The following is an 18,019-nucleotide window of genomic DNA, read 5'->3' as shown; positions in this document are numbered from 1 at the left end:
TCAGCCAGTTTTTCGTTTGTGCGAGGATTTAGAGAAGGAACTGCAGTGCGGTCTTCCTCTGTGAAACAGCTTTGGAAAAAGGTGTTAATATTTCAGCTTTACGCGTGTCATCCTCTGTTTCAATGCCATCATCATCCCGGAGTGTCTGGATATGCTGTTTCGAGCCACTTACTGATTTAACGTAAGACCAGAACTTCCTAGGATTTTCTGTCAAGTTGGTACATAGAATTTTACTTTCGAATTCACTGAACGCTTCACGCATAGCCCTCCTTACGCTAACTTTGACATCGTTTAGCTTCTGTTTGTCTGAGAGGTTTTGGCTGCATTTAAACTTGGAGTGAAGCTCTCTTTGCTTTCGCAGTAGTTTCCTAACTTTGTTGTTGAACCACAGTGGGTTTTTCCCGTCCCTCACAGTTTTACTCGGCACGTACCTGTCTGAAACACATTTTACGATTGCCTTGAACTTTTTCCATAAACACTCAACATTGTCAGTGTCGGAACAGAAATTTTCGTTTTGATCTGTTAGGTAGTCTGAAATATGCCTTATATTACTCTTGCTAAACAGATAAACCTTCCTCCCTTTTTTTATATTCCTATTAACTTCCATATTCAGGGATGCTGCAACGGCCTTATGATCACTGATTCCCTGTTCTGCACTTACAGAGTCAAAAAGTTCGGGTCTGTTTGTTATCAGTAGGTCCAAGATGTCATCTCCACGTAAACAGATAAACCTTCCTCCCTTTTTTTTATATTCCTATTAACTTCCATATTCAGGGATGCTGCAAAGGCCTTATGATCACTGATTCCCTGTTCTGCACTTACAAAGTCAAAAAGTTCGGGTCTGTTTGTTATCAGTAGGTCCAAGATGTTATCTCCACGTAAACAGAGAAACCTTCCTCCCTTTTTTATATTCCTATTAACTTCCATATTCAGGGATGCTGCAACGGCCTTATGATCACTGATTCCCTGTTCTGCACTTACAGAGTCAAAAAGTTTGGGTCTGTTTGTTATCAGTAAGTCCAAGATGTTATCTCCACGAGTCGGTTCTCTGTTTAATTGCTCGAGGTAATTTTCAGATAGTGCACTCAGTATAATGTCACTTGATGCTCTGTCCCTACCACCCATCCTAAACATCTGAGTGTCCCAGTCTATATCTGGTAAATTGAAATCTCCACCTAAGACTATAACATGCTGAGAAAATGTATGTGAAATGTATTCCAAATTTTCTCTCAGTTGTTCTGCCACTAATGCTGCTGAGTCGGGAGGTCGGTAAAAGGAGCCAATTACTAACCTAGCTCGGTTGTTGAGTGTAACCTCCACCCATAATAATTCACAGGAACTATCCACTTCTACTTCACTATAGGATAAACTACTACTAACAGCGACAAACACGCCACCACCGGTTGCATGCAATGTATCATTTCTAAACACCGTCTGTGCCTTTGTAAAAATTTCGGCAGAATTTATCTCTGGCTTCAGCCAGCTTTCTGTACCTATAACAATTTCAGCTTCGGTGCTTTCTATCAGTGCTTGAAGTTCTGGCACTCTACCAATGCAGCTTCGACAGTTTACAATTACAATACCGATTGCTGCTTGGTCCCCGCATGTCCTGACTTTGCCCCGCACCCTTTGAGGCTGTTGCCCTTTCTGTACTTGCCCGAGGCCATCTAACCTAAAAAACCGCCCAGTCCATGCCACACAACCCCTGCTACCCGTGTAGCCGCTTGCTGCGTGTAGTGGACTCCTGACCTATCCAGTGGAACCCGAAACCCCACCACCCTATGGCGCAAGTCGAGGAATCGGCAGCCCACACGGTCGCAGAACCGTCTCAGCCTCTGATTCAGACCCTCCACTCGGCTCTGTACCAAAGGTCCGCAGTCAGTCCTGTCGACGATGCTGCAGATGGTGAGCTCTGCTTTCATCCCGCTAGCGAGACTGGCAGTCTTCACCGGAAGCCAGAGAGGATTTCCTCCGATCCATAGCGACATACATCATTGGTGCCGACATGAGCGACCACCTGCAGATGGATACACCCTGTACCCTTCATGGCATCCGGAACGACCCTTTCCACATCTGGAATGACTCCCCCCGGTATGCACACGGAGTGCACATTGTCCGTGCACATTGGTTTTCTTCCCCTCTCTTGCTACCATATCCCTAAGGGGCCCCATTACGCACCTGACGGAGCTCCCAACTACCAGTAAGCCCACCCTCTGCGACCACCCGGATCTTGCACACTGAGGGGCAACCTCTGGAACAGGACAAGCAGCCATGTCCGGCCGAAGATCAGTATCAGCCTGAGACAGAGCCTGAAACCGGTTCGTCAGACAAACTGGAGAGGCCTTCCGTTCAGCTCTCCGGAATGTCTTTCACCCCCTGCCACACCTCGAAATGACCACCCACTCTACCACAGGTGAGGGATCAGCCTCAATGTGGGTAGTATCCCGGGCAGCCAGAGTCGTAGTCCGATTGGGGGATGCGTGGGACGAGCTGGCCATCCCCGACAAACCCCCATCCGGATCTCCACAGTGATGCCCATTGGCAACAGCCTCAAGCTGTGTGACCAAAGCCAACACTGCCTGAAGCTGGGAGTGAAGGGATGCCAACTCAGCCTGCATCCGAACACAGCAGTTGCAGTCCCTATCCATGCTAAAAACTGTTGTGCAAAGAACGTCTGAACTAATCTACAGAGAGCACAAACAAATCGACACAAAATTTAAACGGTTATTAAAATACAAGATTGCCTAGTAAATGCAGTAATGCTGCTACTTGCGCATTGCTGACACACTGCTCGGCGGCGGAAGGAGACTACGCGATTTTACACTATTCAGGTACTAAAACACGATGCTACAACTCTCAAATACTATAATACGCCCGAAATTTATGAATTAAACAATGCATGTACCAAAAACACGCAAAGAAATTAAGAATTAAACTATGTAACAAATAAGTGAGCTAGGAGCATACGACTTTCTGCTGGCAGCTGCTTATCCAACAGCGGCAGGAAGCACACACAGTCTACAGACGAATGAACAGACAAGGTTTATTTGGCTGGAGACCTGCAAAGTGCATTCCACTGACCCCTGGTCACAGGAGAGCCCACAAAGCCTGATGTCAAGAACACAGTACAAGGTCATTGGAATAGTGGTCCCAGGTTATGTTCACAGACGAGTCCAGGTATAGCCTGAACAGTGATTCTCACAGGGTTTTCATCTGGCGTGAACCGGGAACCAGATACCAGGGTCCCACCTTCCTCCTGACGGATGATAACGCACGGACCCACCTAGCTGCCATCATGGAGGAGTACCTTGAAACAGAACATATCACGCAAATGGAGTGGCCTGCCTGTTCTCCAGACCTAAACTCCATCGAGCACGTCTGGGATGCTCTTGGTCGACGTATCGCTGCACGTCTTCAAACCCCTACGACACTTCAGGAGCTTCGACAGGCACTGGTGGAAGAATGGGAGGCTACACCCTAGCAGCTGCTCGACCACCTGATCCACTGATCCAGAGTATGCCAACCCGTTGTGCGGCCAGTGTATGTGTGCATGGTGATCATTATCTCATATTGACGTCGGGGTACATGTGCAGGAAACAGTGGTGTTTTGTAGCAAATGCGTTTCGGGACAGTTTTCTCACCTTATCACCAATACTGTGGACTTATAGATCTGTGTCATGTGCATTCCCTAAGTGCCTATGCTATTAACGCCAGTTTTGTGTAGTGCCATGTTGTGTGGCGCCACATCCTGCTATTATCCTTAATTTATGAGCATGACTGTGGCAAGCTTACTGCAAATAACAGATTCATTTCAATTTAAAGCAATCCACTTGATTTGTACTACTGATTTATTGAAACCACAATCAGTTTTGAGATATTAAAATCCAATCTTCCGGTGTCAGTTGTGACTGGTGTTCATAGTATATGGCTGCCCAACAGCCGACAGTTTTTATACACCTGAAGTTGGGATTCTAACATCCCAAAACTGGGTGTGGTTTGAATAAATCATTAGTACAACTGAACCAGATCTCTTTTGATTAATTAATCATGCCTCTTAATTGTGAACATACCAAATCTCATGCAGATTCATTTCAAATGCTAAACACAAATCAATGCTGTTTTGGCCTGTTATAAGGAGTGAAGCTGGCAGTGCAATGGAGAGAAATTCCTCATCTGAACTATCGATAAATGGTGGAGCTGTTACAGATTCAAATGCTGTGTGTAAATTGTTTAATGGTTTCTTCACAAATTGCAATAAAATTTATGATTGCTCACCACGAAGTAGAAATCCTGGTATAGCAGAGAGGAATTGCCAGGGTTTTAAGTTTTTCTGTTTCAGGTCCTGATGTTATGAAAATTATAATGTCCCTAAAAATTTTAACTCTGTGGCTTGGGATGAAGTTTCCTCTATAATAATAGAAACAGTTTGTTACAGTATTGTTCATCCACTCTCTCTCATACTCAACCAATACACTATGTGATCAGAAGTATCCGGACACCTCGCTGAAAATGACTAACAAGTTCGTGGCACCCCCCATCGGTAATGCTGGAATTCAATATGGTGTTGGCCCACCCTTAGCCTTGATGACAGCTTCCACTCTCATAGGCATATGTTCAATCAGGTGCTGGAAGGTTTCTTGGGGAATGGCAGCCCATTCTTACGGAGTGCTGCACTGAGGAGAGGTATTGATGTCAGTTGGTGAGGCCTGCCACGAAGTCGGAGTTCCAAAACATCCAAAGGTGTTCTATAGGATTCAGGTCAGGACTCTGTGCATGCCAGTCCATTACAGGATGTTATTGTCATGTAACCTCTCCACCACAGGCTGTGCATTATGAACAGATGCTTGATCGTGTTGAAAAATGCAATTGCCATCCCCGAAATTGCTCTTCAACAGTGGGAAGCAAGGTGCTTAAAACGTCAATGTAGGCCTGTGCTGTGAAAGTGCCACACAAAACAACAAGGGGTGTAAGCCCCCTCCATGAAAAACACACCATAACATCACCACCTCCGAATTTTACTGTTGGCATTACACACGCTGACAGATGACATTCACTGGGAATTCGCCATACCCACACCCTGCCATCGGATCTCCACATTGTGTACCATGATTTGTCACTCCACACAACATTTTTCCACTGTACAACTGTCCAATGTTTATGCTCCTTACACCAAGTGAGGCATCGTTTGGCATTTAACAGCATGATGTGTGGCTTATGAGCAGTCGCTCAACCATGAAATCCACATTTCCTCACCTCCTGCCTAACTGTCATAGTACCTGCAATATGGAATTCATGTGTGATGGTATGGATAGATGTCTGTCTATTACACATTACGACTCTCTTCACCTGTCGGCGGTCACTGTCAGTCAACAGACAAGGTCGGCCTGTATGCTTTTGTGCTGTAGGTGTCCCTTCACGTTTTCACTTAACTATCACATCAGAAACAGTGGACCTAGGGATGTTTAGGAGTATGGAAATCTTGCATACAGACGTATAACACAAGTGACACCCAATCACCTGAGCATGTTTGAAGTACATGAGTCCCCGCCCCACTCTCCTCTCATGATGTCTAATGACTACTGAGGCCGCTGATATGGAGTACCTGGCAGTCGGTGGCAGCACAATGCACCTAATGTGAAAAACATATGTTTTTTTGGGTGTCCGGGTACTTTTGATCACATAGTGCATGGTGGTTGTTTATGGCTGCACGATTCGCGATGCACAAGGACATGAATGGATATGTCGCAGGTGACCGTCCTTCGGTTATAAACCCAAATAATTCAAGAACGAAATGATATCGATCCACTCTAAATTTTAAATAAAATTTCGATAACTTACCTACATTTCACTCACTGCTACGTTGAGCTAAAATTAATAATATGTAAAGTTTATGCAATGTGTTTTTATCTCTGTGCTCTGTGACCTCTTTAAAATTTCGTGCAATGTTATACTCAATTTGATGCGGTAGAACTAGTATGACAGATAACGAAAAGAAGTTCAATATTGGGTCAAGATATCGGACTCTAAGATGTACAATTTTTTTTTCACCTACTACCATTCAAATAATTGGATGATAAGTATTTCATATTGGCTGGAACGCTGTCTCTCAGCACAGCCATAAGTATTTCACAAGAAGCACAGCCATAACAAAAGCCACCTCCACACAGAATGCAAAGCGCACAGCCACAGAAGCTTGAGGGTTAAACAGAAAACTATAGGCCTATCTCATTGGTACCATTTTCTCAAAAATATTTGAAAGAGCTGCATGCAATCAGATAGAAAATTATAATTCATACCAAAAGGATTATTTTATGGAGTCAATTGGTCACAAATGTTAGCAGAGGTCTCAATAATAGAATGTCTGTGTCAAGCATCTTTTGTGACCTTACCAAAGCTTTCGATACTGTAAATCGTGACCTGCTTCTCTAAAAACTGAAATGCAATGTTTCTCAAGGAAAAACTCTTAGTTGGCTGTCACTGCAGTTGGCAAACGGAAACAAAGATTACTTGTTAATTACAGTGGCAATAAATTCCTCTCTGGCTCAAAACATACAATTAGGCATTCCACAAGGTTCACTATTGTGGCCACAACTTTTTTGTATTACATCTATGATATGCCTTGCCAGATTCACTTTGATAGCATCCTCTATGGAGATGAATCAACAGCTATTGTCTACTGTAAAAGCAAAGAAGACTTAATTCACTACACTGAGCAGACATTTGAGGAACAAGGGATGTGGGTCAAAAATAATAATTTGAAACAAAACTTAGCAAAAACAAAATTGTTCATTTCGCTGCAAAACGGTCAGCACAATGTATAAGTGAAATAAGCTGTATGGAAAAAAGATTAGGCACCACAAACTGTGTGAAATTCCTTGGTGTACTAGTAAGTAAAATTATGTTGTTGAGTTATCATGTGGACGGTGTACTAGTAAGTAAAATTATGTTGTTGAGTTATCATGTGGACAACGCAATGAGTCAGCTTAACACTCAAGTACATGCACGTCATGAACAACCTTACATTGAGCTTATTAATCTGTGTGTAGTGTCACAATTGTCAATTCACATATGTCACAATCCAATGTAACAATAAAAATTTGATTTGATTTGATTTATTAGTTACTAAGTCCCATAATCAATATGGAAGATGCAGAAGCATTTCAGTTGGAACCATCTGCTGCATGTGCACTTCCTGATATATTCTTGCCCTGGTATAATGAAAATATTATGAAAATGATAAGACTGCTACTCACCGTATAGAAGATATGATGAGCTGCAGATGAGTAAAAAACAAAAAAAAATGCTGAACACCTGAACTTTAGGCAAAAAAGCTTTTTACTAAAGTACACGGCACACACACATTCACAAAAGCACAGCTTGTACACACATAACCACTATCTCTGACCTTAATGGCCAGAGAAACTTCTCATGTGTGTGTGAGCTGTGCTTGCCAGTGGCCAGAGACAGATCTCGTGTATGTGTGAATTGTGCTTGCATTAATGTATGTGTTTTGTCTACTTTGGAAGAAGACCTTTTGGCCAAAAGCTTACATGTTTAGCAGTCTTTTGTTGTGTCTGCCTGCAATTCAGCACCTCCTGTATACAGTGATGGGCAATCTTTCTTTTTCATAATATTATAACTATTCCACCCCGGATTTTTCCAGCCTTTCATCATGCCCTGGTATGCTACCCTTTCCTCTTTTACACAGCTCAAACATTTAAATACTTAAAAATCGTAATTACACATAAGCTAATATATCAACAAAAATAATCGGTTTTTGAAAATATAATGTAACTGTATAGACAAAAATCTACTCACCACACAGCAGCAGGGCAAAGAATATATAAAGGTTATGTAAATACACAAATTTTCAAATCCAGTGGATCCTTCTTCTGGCAGACGAGTTGAAGGGGAAGGAAGGGTGATGAAGGAAAAAGACTGGTAAGCATCACAGAGAAGTCAACCAGGATCCTGATAAGGGGAGACTTACTAGACAGGACATGAGGAAAGACTGTTAGCTGGGGACTGCACGGGATGAGATTTGAAAACCTAAGAGCTTAAATGTGGAAGATAGGGTAATAAGCAAGACAGAGATTACTGACACATCAAACCTGAGTTGTTAAAAAGTGGAAAGCTAAGTACATCATATGTGGCACATATGTGTGGTGGGGAGTGGGGAAAAATAGACATGTCAGAAAATAAAAGGTATAGAAAACTAACAAGGAGCAAAGAAAGCAATAGCTACTGAAAGGAAGGGTTGAGGCAGAAGAAATTAGTATAAATTAAGATCATGTAGGCAGAGAGAAAAAAACATGTTGTAATGTCAGTTCTCACACGTGGAGTTCTGAGAAACTGGAGTCAGGGGGAGAATCCAGAGAGGACATGTGATGAAATGGGCATGCATGTCATGACTGTCATATTGTAGGACATACTCTGCAACAGGATATTGGGTGCTGCCAGTATACTTCCTCCAGCTGTCCATTCACCGTAACTGATAACTTGGTTGTAGTTACACCAATGTAAAAGGCCCAACAGAGTTTACAGCCAGTACATAAAATGTAGGTGGCTCTCCCGTTGCTAAGTGCATGGCTGGTATAAGTGGCAGCAGGAAGATGTGTAGAGCAAGTCTTAGAGTGGGGATGGTCACAGAGGCAGAGCCACAGAGGAGATGGGTGCAGAAGTAGCACAGGGTCCTACCACAATATTGTGGAGCTTGGGAGGGGGAAAGCTACTTTAGTTGTGGTGAGCACAATGTCAGACAGAATAGACCTCATTTCAGGTCATGATTTTAGAAAGTCACAGCATTGTCAAAGCAGCTGATTAATACATTCAAGACCAGGATAATACTGAGTGACATGGGGGTGCACTCTTAAGCTGTTATTTGGATGGATCGGCAGTACTCATATTAGATGTGATGGCCCGGAAATCTGCTTTTGAACTTGGTTTGTAGGGTCATTACAGCAGTGAAGGCTGAGGTGAGAATGGCGGTGCATTGCTGAGGATGAGGCCAACATCAAGGGAAGTGGCAGGGGATTCAGAGTAAGGCCATGCGAAATTTAATTGAGAGGAAGTAATTATAGATTGCAAAAATGTTAACAGGTCAATTTCACCATGAGTCCATATGGCACGCAAAGATGTCATCAATGTATCTAAACCAAACCAGGGGCTGAAGACATGGATCCCAGGAAAGCCTCCTCCAAGCAACCTATCAAAAGGTTGGCCTTGGAAGGAGTCATCCCTGTTCCTGTGCCCCTGATCTGTTTGCATATCAGACCCTCAAAAACAAAACATTTGTTGGTAAAGTATAAAGCTGGTTAAGGTGAGAAGGAAGCATGTCGTAGGTTTGGAATCAGGTGGGCACTGGTTGAGGTAATGTTCAGCAGTCAGAAATCACTGTCTTACTTATTGCTCTAACTTCCACATTTAAGCTCTCGGGTTTTCATGTCTCATACGGTACAGCCCCAACAATCAGTCTTCTCTTCTCATCCCGTATGGTGAGTCTCACACATCCCAGGGTTCTGGGTGACTTTTCCGACCCCTCCTCATTTCCTAAACTCACCAGTAATTTTCCTTCATCCTTCTTCCTCCCTTTCAATCTATCTGCCACAAGAAGAAGCCACTGGCTACAAAAGCTCGTACATTTACTTAACCTTTATATGTGTTTTCTCCTGCTGCCTACTGATGAGTAGATTTTTTTTATCCACCCAATTACATTACAATTACACACAAGCTTCCTATTCAATAAGTAGAACTAATGTTGCAGACTAATGCAAGTTTCTGATTTCCTTATGGGCCAAAACAAAGGGAACACATCTAAAAATTATCACAGGTGCCTTACTTGCCACTTCTAGTTCACTATTCACAGTTCTTCTGTCAACAAACAAATTCACTCCTGCAGCATAAATTTTGAGAGCATGCTTTAACTATCGTAGCTGAACATGATACAAAACAACAGGAATCAGTTTCAACTGAAATCACTGGTTATCACAATAAAGAAACAAATGCTCTACCTTATCATCCAGACAGTCATTTTTTAATAATCCTACAAGGACAATAAAAATTTGGCTTGAAAAATTTTCCACATTGGGTTCTCGTTCTTCCAATAGTTGATGTAGAAGAAAAAAAACTACGTCCAAGAATTCAACAGATGTCTCTCGATCCTAAAAAAAAAGAAGGAAAACATGAAATGATTAAAAAACTAGGCACCAACCTTTCAATACACCAAAGAGATACAGAACAAAACTATATGCAAAATAGAGGGTGGTCAAAAAAAGTGCTGTATACTGTGAAAAATGCTAGTCCTCATCGAAACAAGAAAAATAGGTTCAATAAACATGGGTATGGAAACGCATACTTTCCGAGATAAATACATGTTTATAGGAAGGGCAACACAATGCTTGGTTGCAGATATTAGCACTGTTATTGCATTGGCATTCTGTGTAATGTGTCGGCAGGATCTTACTCACAGTACTCTACCTACCATTAGGTGCTCTGCAGACAGTTGTGTGGTTTGAGTCGTTTTGTAGTTTCCATTAGTTTTTGTCGTGTTTGTTTCTCTTATGGCATAGTACTGTCAATCGTGGGTAGGTATCATGGAGTTTTACCTTCTTCCAAATGTGGATTCACTTATGTGTTTAGTGTTATTGCACTGTTTGTACACACAAATTCTCCCTTCCATCACATGGTAGCAATGGAAGCCTACCACTCAACAAGTGAAAAGGTGGATTTGATATTCTGCTATGGTTTAGCAAATGTATGTACCAAGCGAGCCCGTGTGCTTTACATTGAAAAATATCCATAGCGCAGAGTGCCCTCTGATAAGCTGTTCGGCAGACTTTTCCAGCGTATGAGAGCTATAGGCACCGTTGCATCTCAGAAGGCTGACAGTGGACAGCCCCACACATTCTGCACACCTGACTTGGTGTGCTGCAGTCAGTGGAAGAAACCCCAGGGACCAGTGTGTGACAATTAGCAGCAGCAGCAGCAGAAGGTGTGTCTCACTCTCTTATCTAGGAAGGGGGAGGGGGGAGGGGGAGGGGGAGGGGAGTGGGGGGGGGTAGTACTTCAAGAACAACTGCTGTACCCATATCATCTAAGGCCACAGAATCATCACGGCAGACAGTGGTTCTGTCAATGGCTGTTGCAGAAGTGTCCGCAGCTCCATTGTTCACACCCAAGATTCTTTTTACTGATGAAGCAGGTTTCACAAGATAGTGTGTTGTGAATTTCCATAACCAGCACATACAGGCGGGTGTAAATCCCCAAGAAATTCAGGAAAGAGGGCATCAACACATTCTTAATCAAAATATCGAAACATGTACTTGACAACAGATTAATGGGGCCATACATGCTACTACAAAGTTTAGCTGGGGCACATTATCTGGACTTTCTCACTAATGTATCACCTACCTTGCTGGAGGCTGTGCCACTGCAGCAACAAATACAAATGTGGTTCATGCATGATGGCGCACCAGCACATTTTCATCAAAATGTGCGCGAGCATCCAACATAGACATGGAGACACTTGAAGGAATTGGTCTATGCCACATCAACCAACTATGTGCGGGCGCTATAGGGTCGCATCTTCAATGCATGCCAGCAGTTACAACAACAACCGGGTATACTTCAAAGGGTGCATCATTCCTTATGACGGAGGGCAGTGGTGTACTGTCATGAATGGACACCATTCACCCGTGAACACGTGTTTATCACACAAAGTATGCATTTACGGACCCATGTTTATTGGACTTATCTTAGAAAATATGCATTTCCAGACCAAAGTTTATTAGAGTTATTTTTCTTCTCTTGACGAGTACTACCACCTCTCCAAGTATTTGGCAATTTTTATAATTCCCTGTATATACAAAGAAGGCATACCGGTATGATGACACAAGACAATTTGTGAGTAAAATACAAGTACAAGAACTTCAAACATTACAGAGATGTAAAACTTTACTCAGGATGGCCAGAATACACCAATTCATCAATCAAATAATCCTAAAGTATCTGAAATGGAAAAGAATTTCACATTTATTAATAGGGAATGAGAAATTTGAGCTCCACTGCAGTCCTCTTGTTCCTGATACAGAATATGCACAACATAGAATTCGTAGACTCAGATCCACCAGGTTAGCCGAGAGCACTAATGCACTGCTTCCTGGACTCGAGTAGGCACACCAGCCCCAGATCAAATCCGCCTGGCAGATTAAAGACGAGGGCCAGTGTGCCGGCCAGCCTGGATGTGGTTTTTAGGTGGTTTTCCACATCCCATTTTGTGAATACCGGGCTGGTTCCCACGCCCCGCCTCAGTTACATGACTCACAGACATTTGAAACACGTTCACACTATTTTGTGATTTACACTAGACGCAGGCAGCTGGGGTACACTGATTCCATCCCGGGTGGTACGGGGTGGTGGCAGGAAGGGCATCTGGTCACGCCTTCAAATTAACCAAAGAAGAAGAATTTATGCATACAATTAATAATGAAACAGAGAACAGAAAATAGTAAAATATTCAATCAAAACTTTAAAGAAAGGAAGAGCTAAATGAATTGAAGAAACTCCAACTGAACTGTTGAAATATGGCACAGATAAACTACATGAACATTTGAGAAACCTTAGTAGGCTTTTTACCAAGAATTTGTAAGAAAGGGAAAAAAAGATGAGTTTCAGAATTATAGAGGTGAAACTGTGCATACTATATTTAGCAGAATTTATGGAAGAATGATTAAAAAAATTTTAGACAAAGAATTTAAGGAAGTGGAGGCTGAAGAAAAAGCTGGCTTCAGAGCGGGCAGATCAGCTACAGATCATACATTTTGTTTGCAGCAAATACTTGACAAGACAAATATTCAAAAGCAGCCCCTTCACACAGTATCTGAAGACACAGAAAAAGTGTATGATAATAGATATTTATGCAGTTTGTGGAAAGCTTTAAAATCATCTAATATTAATCCTATCATAATTAAAGCAATTCAGAATCTATAATAAAACTCTACAGTAACAATAAAAACATAAAACTTTCCCTCACTTATATTTGAAATTACTGAGGGACTACATCAAGGACACAGCCTACTTAAATTATATACAGAGAAAGCACTGAAAAATTGGAATAAATCTGCTCACGACCAGATAATTCTGGGACAAGATGAAGGAGACACTGAATACATCAATATATTAATAGAGGAATAAAAAATGGGGGATTCAAGTCAACACGGATAAAACAAAATAGATGGTAATAAGATCAAATCAAAATTTGATACCAGAAGAAGTGATGGGCATAATTACACATACTGAAGAGTACAGATATCTGGGAATAAAAATCACACAAGATGGTAAATAAGGTACGGAAATCAGTTCAAGAAAAAAACCCTGGAAATTTTACTATCGGGATAGTAAATGGAATTTTATGTGATCAACAGATAAGAAAGGAAACAAAAGTAAAGATTTTCAATATAATTATTATTAGCATTAAGACATCTGAATCAGAAATATGGACAGTTACATCCCAACTCATGAAAAGTTTGACGTAAACTGAGATGAACTTTTGGAGATAGTCAGCAGAGGTATCGAGGTGGGAAAGGGTCAGAAACGAATCCATCAGTACAAAAACCGGATGTCACATTTTCGATTACTGACTGCGTGGAAGAAAAACTTAGGGTTACTGGATGGTGTGCAGTGGGTCGCCAGTTCAGACACGACCAGCAGCAATTATTTATTGTATAGTATTTGTCATTTCTGAAAGATCTTGAAATATCTTATGTTTGTAATGTTTCACATCCTGGAATATTCAATGTTCGTATAAATACCACCATTCTGGAATATTCAGTGACTGTGTAAACAGATGCACCCTCCGCCTAGGACAGTTCTGTTCTGGCTGTATGTTGCTGTAAGAAATATGGCACATTAAGTTGCAGGCAGGAACAAACTAAAGACACTTACACATTAGCTTTCAGCCACAGCCTTCATCAGAAAGGGAAACACACACGTATTCATGCATGCAAGCAAGCACAGCTCATGCACACAAGACTGCCTCCAGCATCTCTGGTCCAAACTTGCTGGAGATGGCTGTTAAGTGTGCATGAGGTGTGCTTGCTTGTGTGAATGAATGTGTGTGTGTTTCCTTCTCTGATGAAGGCGTGTCTTTTTGTTGTTCCTGTCTGCAGTCTTTCTTTCCCTTGTACTCCTGATATTCCAACCTGGAGTTCCCATTGTTTGTTAGAAATAAACTTGCTTTCAGTTCTAAGTATTGTATTTCAATTGTGACCCTGCTTTGGATTTGAACTTTAATGTGGTTACAAGGTGACACTGTTTTGTGGAGACACCAGGAACTTCAAAACGTCTACATCACTGTGACTCCAATTAGGCAATATAAAAGCCATTGCCTGCATGGAGAGGATCAAGAATACAAGCTATTCATCACTCCTAAGGTCTGTATATTTAGGAGACAAACAGATTCCAGCACAACAGTTATGCCAGATACACACCGTTATCCATCAATGGAGATAACAGGCCAGGACTCAATGAAATGGATGAAAGGATTCAACTGAGTTGCTAAATACAACAGGTGGGATGAGATGACGTGTTTGGAAAATGTATACTTTTACTTTGACAGCACAGCCCAGCAGTAGTTTGAGAACAACAAAGAGAAGCTCAGCAGCTGGGACAAATTCCATACTGAGCCAAAGAAAACACTTGGTGACAATCAGAAGCAAATCCGCTTGGCAGGGGAACAACTGAATAACAGGGGCAAATGTCATGAGGAAATGACACAGTCATACATAGACAATGTTTCAGCCCTATGCCACGTCGTAAATCAGAATACAAATGAAGCCGACAAAACCCCACACTTATGAAAAGAGACACAGAAGACATGTACCAAACTCTTCTGGTAAAGGACGTCACAACAACAGAGGAATCAATCAAGTGGTGCCAGTGAATCAAGGAAATGCAACAGATAAGAGTCAGATGAAAAAGGTATGACCAACTGCCGAATGTGATTCCTATGGCAGTTACTGATGACCATGATGACCTCACCTCTCTCATACTTCAGATAGTAATAAAACTGATGCAGCTGTGTATGGCAAACAGAAACGTCAGACCAAATACACAAAAGATGGCAGCCTTGAATGTTAACCCAATGTGTCAGGAGGTAATAGATAATGATGAAGAATAGATGTATCGATTTTTAGCACCAATCACTGCCACCAGCCAAATGCACCATGAGGGATGGACTAGGCCAACCTGGACTCATGCCGCAACTATCAAAAAACAACTCAGCATCAGAGCAATGCAGATATGACAAACCTGCCTAGTTGCTAGTCAACTCTTGAGACTTCCTTTTCTGTGATGTCAGATACTTCTCATAAACAGCTAAAGAAGACTACAATTCATGATATGAAACTGATTCTACTTAAAGTCTCAAGGGGAAATATGCCTAGCCAACGTAAACATGTGCTGCAAGAACAACTATCAGTAACATAACGCGGCCTTTCGAATTTGTCATTTTAATTGAATGTAGTCATAATATTATCAGATGGGACTTCTTGCACACATCACAAGCAGTCATAGGCAGTGGAAGACCAAAATTCTAGACTGATGGAGCTATTCAAACAAGCACACACAACAAATATCTCCAAAGAAACAGCCAAACTAGTTCAGGTAGGGCAGCTTAGTGTAATTAAAAAAGAATCATCCTCCACTACCACTACAGACAATGCAGGGGAGGAAGCTATTATTGAAATGAAAATAGGATGTGGCCTGACCAAGGAACAATATCGGTGAGTGAGAGACATTCTGTGTCAATTCTCAGATGCTTTCAAAACCACAGTGGAGAAAGGACATACTAACTAGCCTGTAGTGAAACACTATATCAAAATTGGGGATCATACAACAATTAGCCAACACTCAAACAGCTACTCGCCAGTTGAACTATATGGATAAACCAAAAGGAGGTAGAAAAGATTCTGCTGAATCTTCAGGAGGTCCTTAAGACCTCTCCGTAACCCTTGTGGTGGAGGACGGCACATGACGTTCCTGTGTCGACTACTGACAACTGAACAAAATCACAAAGAAAGATGTCTATCTACTGCAACAGATTGATAATACCCTAGACTGCTTGAAATAGGCAGAGTACTTCTCAATTATGCACATGCAGACAGGATGACAAGCATGACAAGAACAAGACTGCCTTCATAGCTCCTGATGGTCTCTATGAGTTTAAGGTTATGCTGTTTAGACTGTGTACTGCTCCAACTACCTTCGAACGTATGATGGAAAACCTGCTTCCACAACTTAAATGGATTACATGTCTTTGCTATTCAATGACATTGTCATTTTTTCAAAGACATTTGCAAAACATTTAAGCCACCCTATGAGTGAGTTGAAGTGTGTTCAAACTGCACACCTCAATCTGAATCTGAAAATGTGCCTCTTCACTGTTCAAGAAATAAAAATCTTGGGGTACTTAGTGAATAGTGGTCAAGCCTGACCTGATCCAGAGAAAATAAAAGCAGTCAAAGATTTCCAACTCCTCAGCAAATTTGTGATATGAGAAGTTTTCTTCAAATGGACTTGTACAACTGGCAATTCATAAAGGATTTTGTACCAAGGCATATCCTTTGCAGGAACTACTGCAAGGAGAACCCAAATTTTCCTGGAAGAGGGCACAAGAAAATATCTTTTCTTGCCCTTAAGCAGATGCTAATATCTTCTCCAGTTCTAGGATAATATGACGAGAATGTTGAGACAGAACTTCACACCGACACTAGCGATTTTGGAATAGGGGCAGTTCTAATAAAAACTCAGGAAAGCACTAAAAAGTTGATAGTTTATGCTTCCAGAGTACTCTCCAAGTCCCAGATGAACTACTCTACAACTGAGAAAGAGTGTCTTGGAGTCGTTTGGACCATCAACAAGTTCCAGGTGTAGTTATTAAGCAAACCATTCATCACTGAGACAGGGCACCATTTTCTATGCTGACTGACTAATCTGAAGGATTCATCGAGCCAACTGGCAGAACAGGCACTGAAGCTTCAAGAGTACAATGTCACAGTGGACCCTGACTACTGGTCAAGGAAGAACGAGGAAGAACCAACAACAGGAGAATTCCAATAATAGACAGGCCATTTTATAAGATAAACTGTGATCCAATGAGACAGAAATGGTTGCTCATCATTCCACCTCATCTACAGTCAGCTACCCTGAAATGTTTCCACATCACTCCAACATCTGGTTGCCTCAGATTCATGAAGACTCTAGACATATCAAATGCAGGTACCCCCGGCCAGAACTCTTACTAGTTCGTTACACACTATATGAGGCACTCATATACAACACAACAAAGCAAGACATTACAGGCTTCACACCATTCTCCAAGGTTGCAAGCCAACAACATTAATGGATACACTGTTCCCATTTCAGCTGGATGATATTCAGAATGACTATGTCCAACATCTCATCACCAGAATCAAAGAAGCACGGCAGCTTGCTCACGTACATTCTGGACACCAAGGAGAAAGACTGAGAGTACTCCAACACCATGCACCGCCCAGTGAGATACAGCTCAGAAAACTTCCTATGGAGTTTTACACCTCTGCGGAAAGTACTTAAGTGCTACTTTGGGCCACGCCATATCCTTTGTCACTTGTTGCACATCACATACAAAATCATCATAACAAAAAATGGGCAGAGATGATGTTCATATCCTACTACTGCCCAGAGGCACACCTTGATGATGGAAAGTTCAAGAGAACTGGCACTCACAAAGCTTTCATGGGAAGAGCTTCCTTCAATGTTCATCACAGTGAAGAGTATGTAACAATACGACTAGAATGCAAGAATCCACTGGTGCCACCATACATAAGCCTACAGACAAAATCTATATCCAGGGTGCTGTAGCTTGCTTCAATGAGAATTGAAACAGCAAGTCACTGTTTATCTGGGAAAAGGAGCAATGACAAGAGCTGTGGAGCAGGCAGTATGGTGTAATGGATAGTGTTGCTGGATGGTGTGCTGTGGA

General features: G+C 41.9%; 1 protein-coding gene across 2 annotated transcripts in view; it reads right to left on the bottom strand.

Moving 5' to 3' along the window:
* LOC124795250 (condensin-2 complex subunit G2-like) overlaps window positions 1-18,019 on the bottom strand; it is a 296,139-nt gene that overhangs the window by 255,013 nt on the left and 23,107 nt on the right. For both annotated transcript variants that reach the window (XM_047259188.1, XM_047259187.1), the window contains exon 4: window positions 10,011-10,160. In XM_047259188.1, the coding sequence (XP_047115144.1) occupies window positions 10,011-10,160 (150 nt within the window). The remainder of the gene's footprint in view (window positions 1-10,010; window positions 10,161-18,019) is intronic.

The sequence above is a fragment of the Schistocerca piceifrons genome, chromosome 4 (assembly GCF_021461385.2).
Source record: "Schistocerca piceifrons isolate TAMUIC-IGC-003096 chromosome 4, iqSchPice1.1, whole genome shotgun sequence".
Lineage (NCBI taxonomy): Eukaryota > Metazoa > Arthropoda > Insecta > Orthoptera > Acrididae > Schistocerca > Schistocerca piceifrons.
Note: the sequence above shows the minus strand (reverse complement) of the source record. Positions and strands in the feature narration are given on the sequence as shown.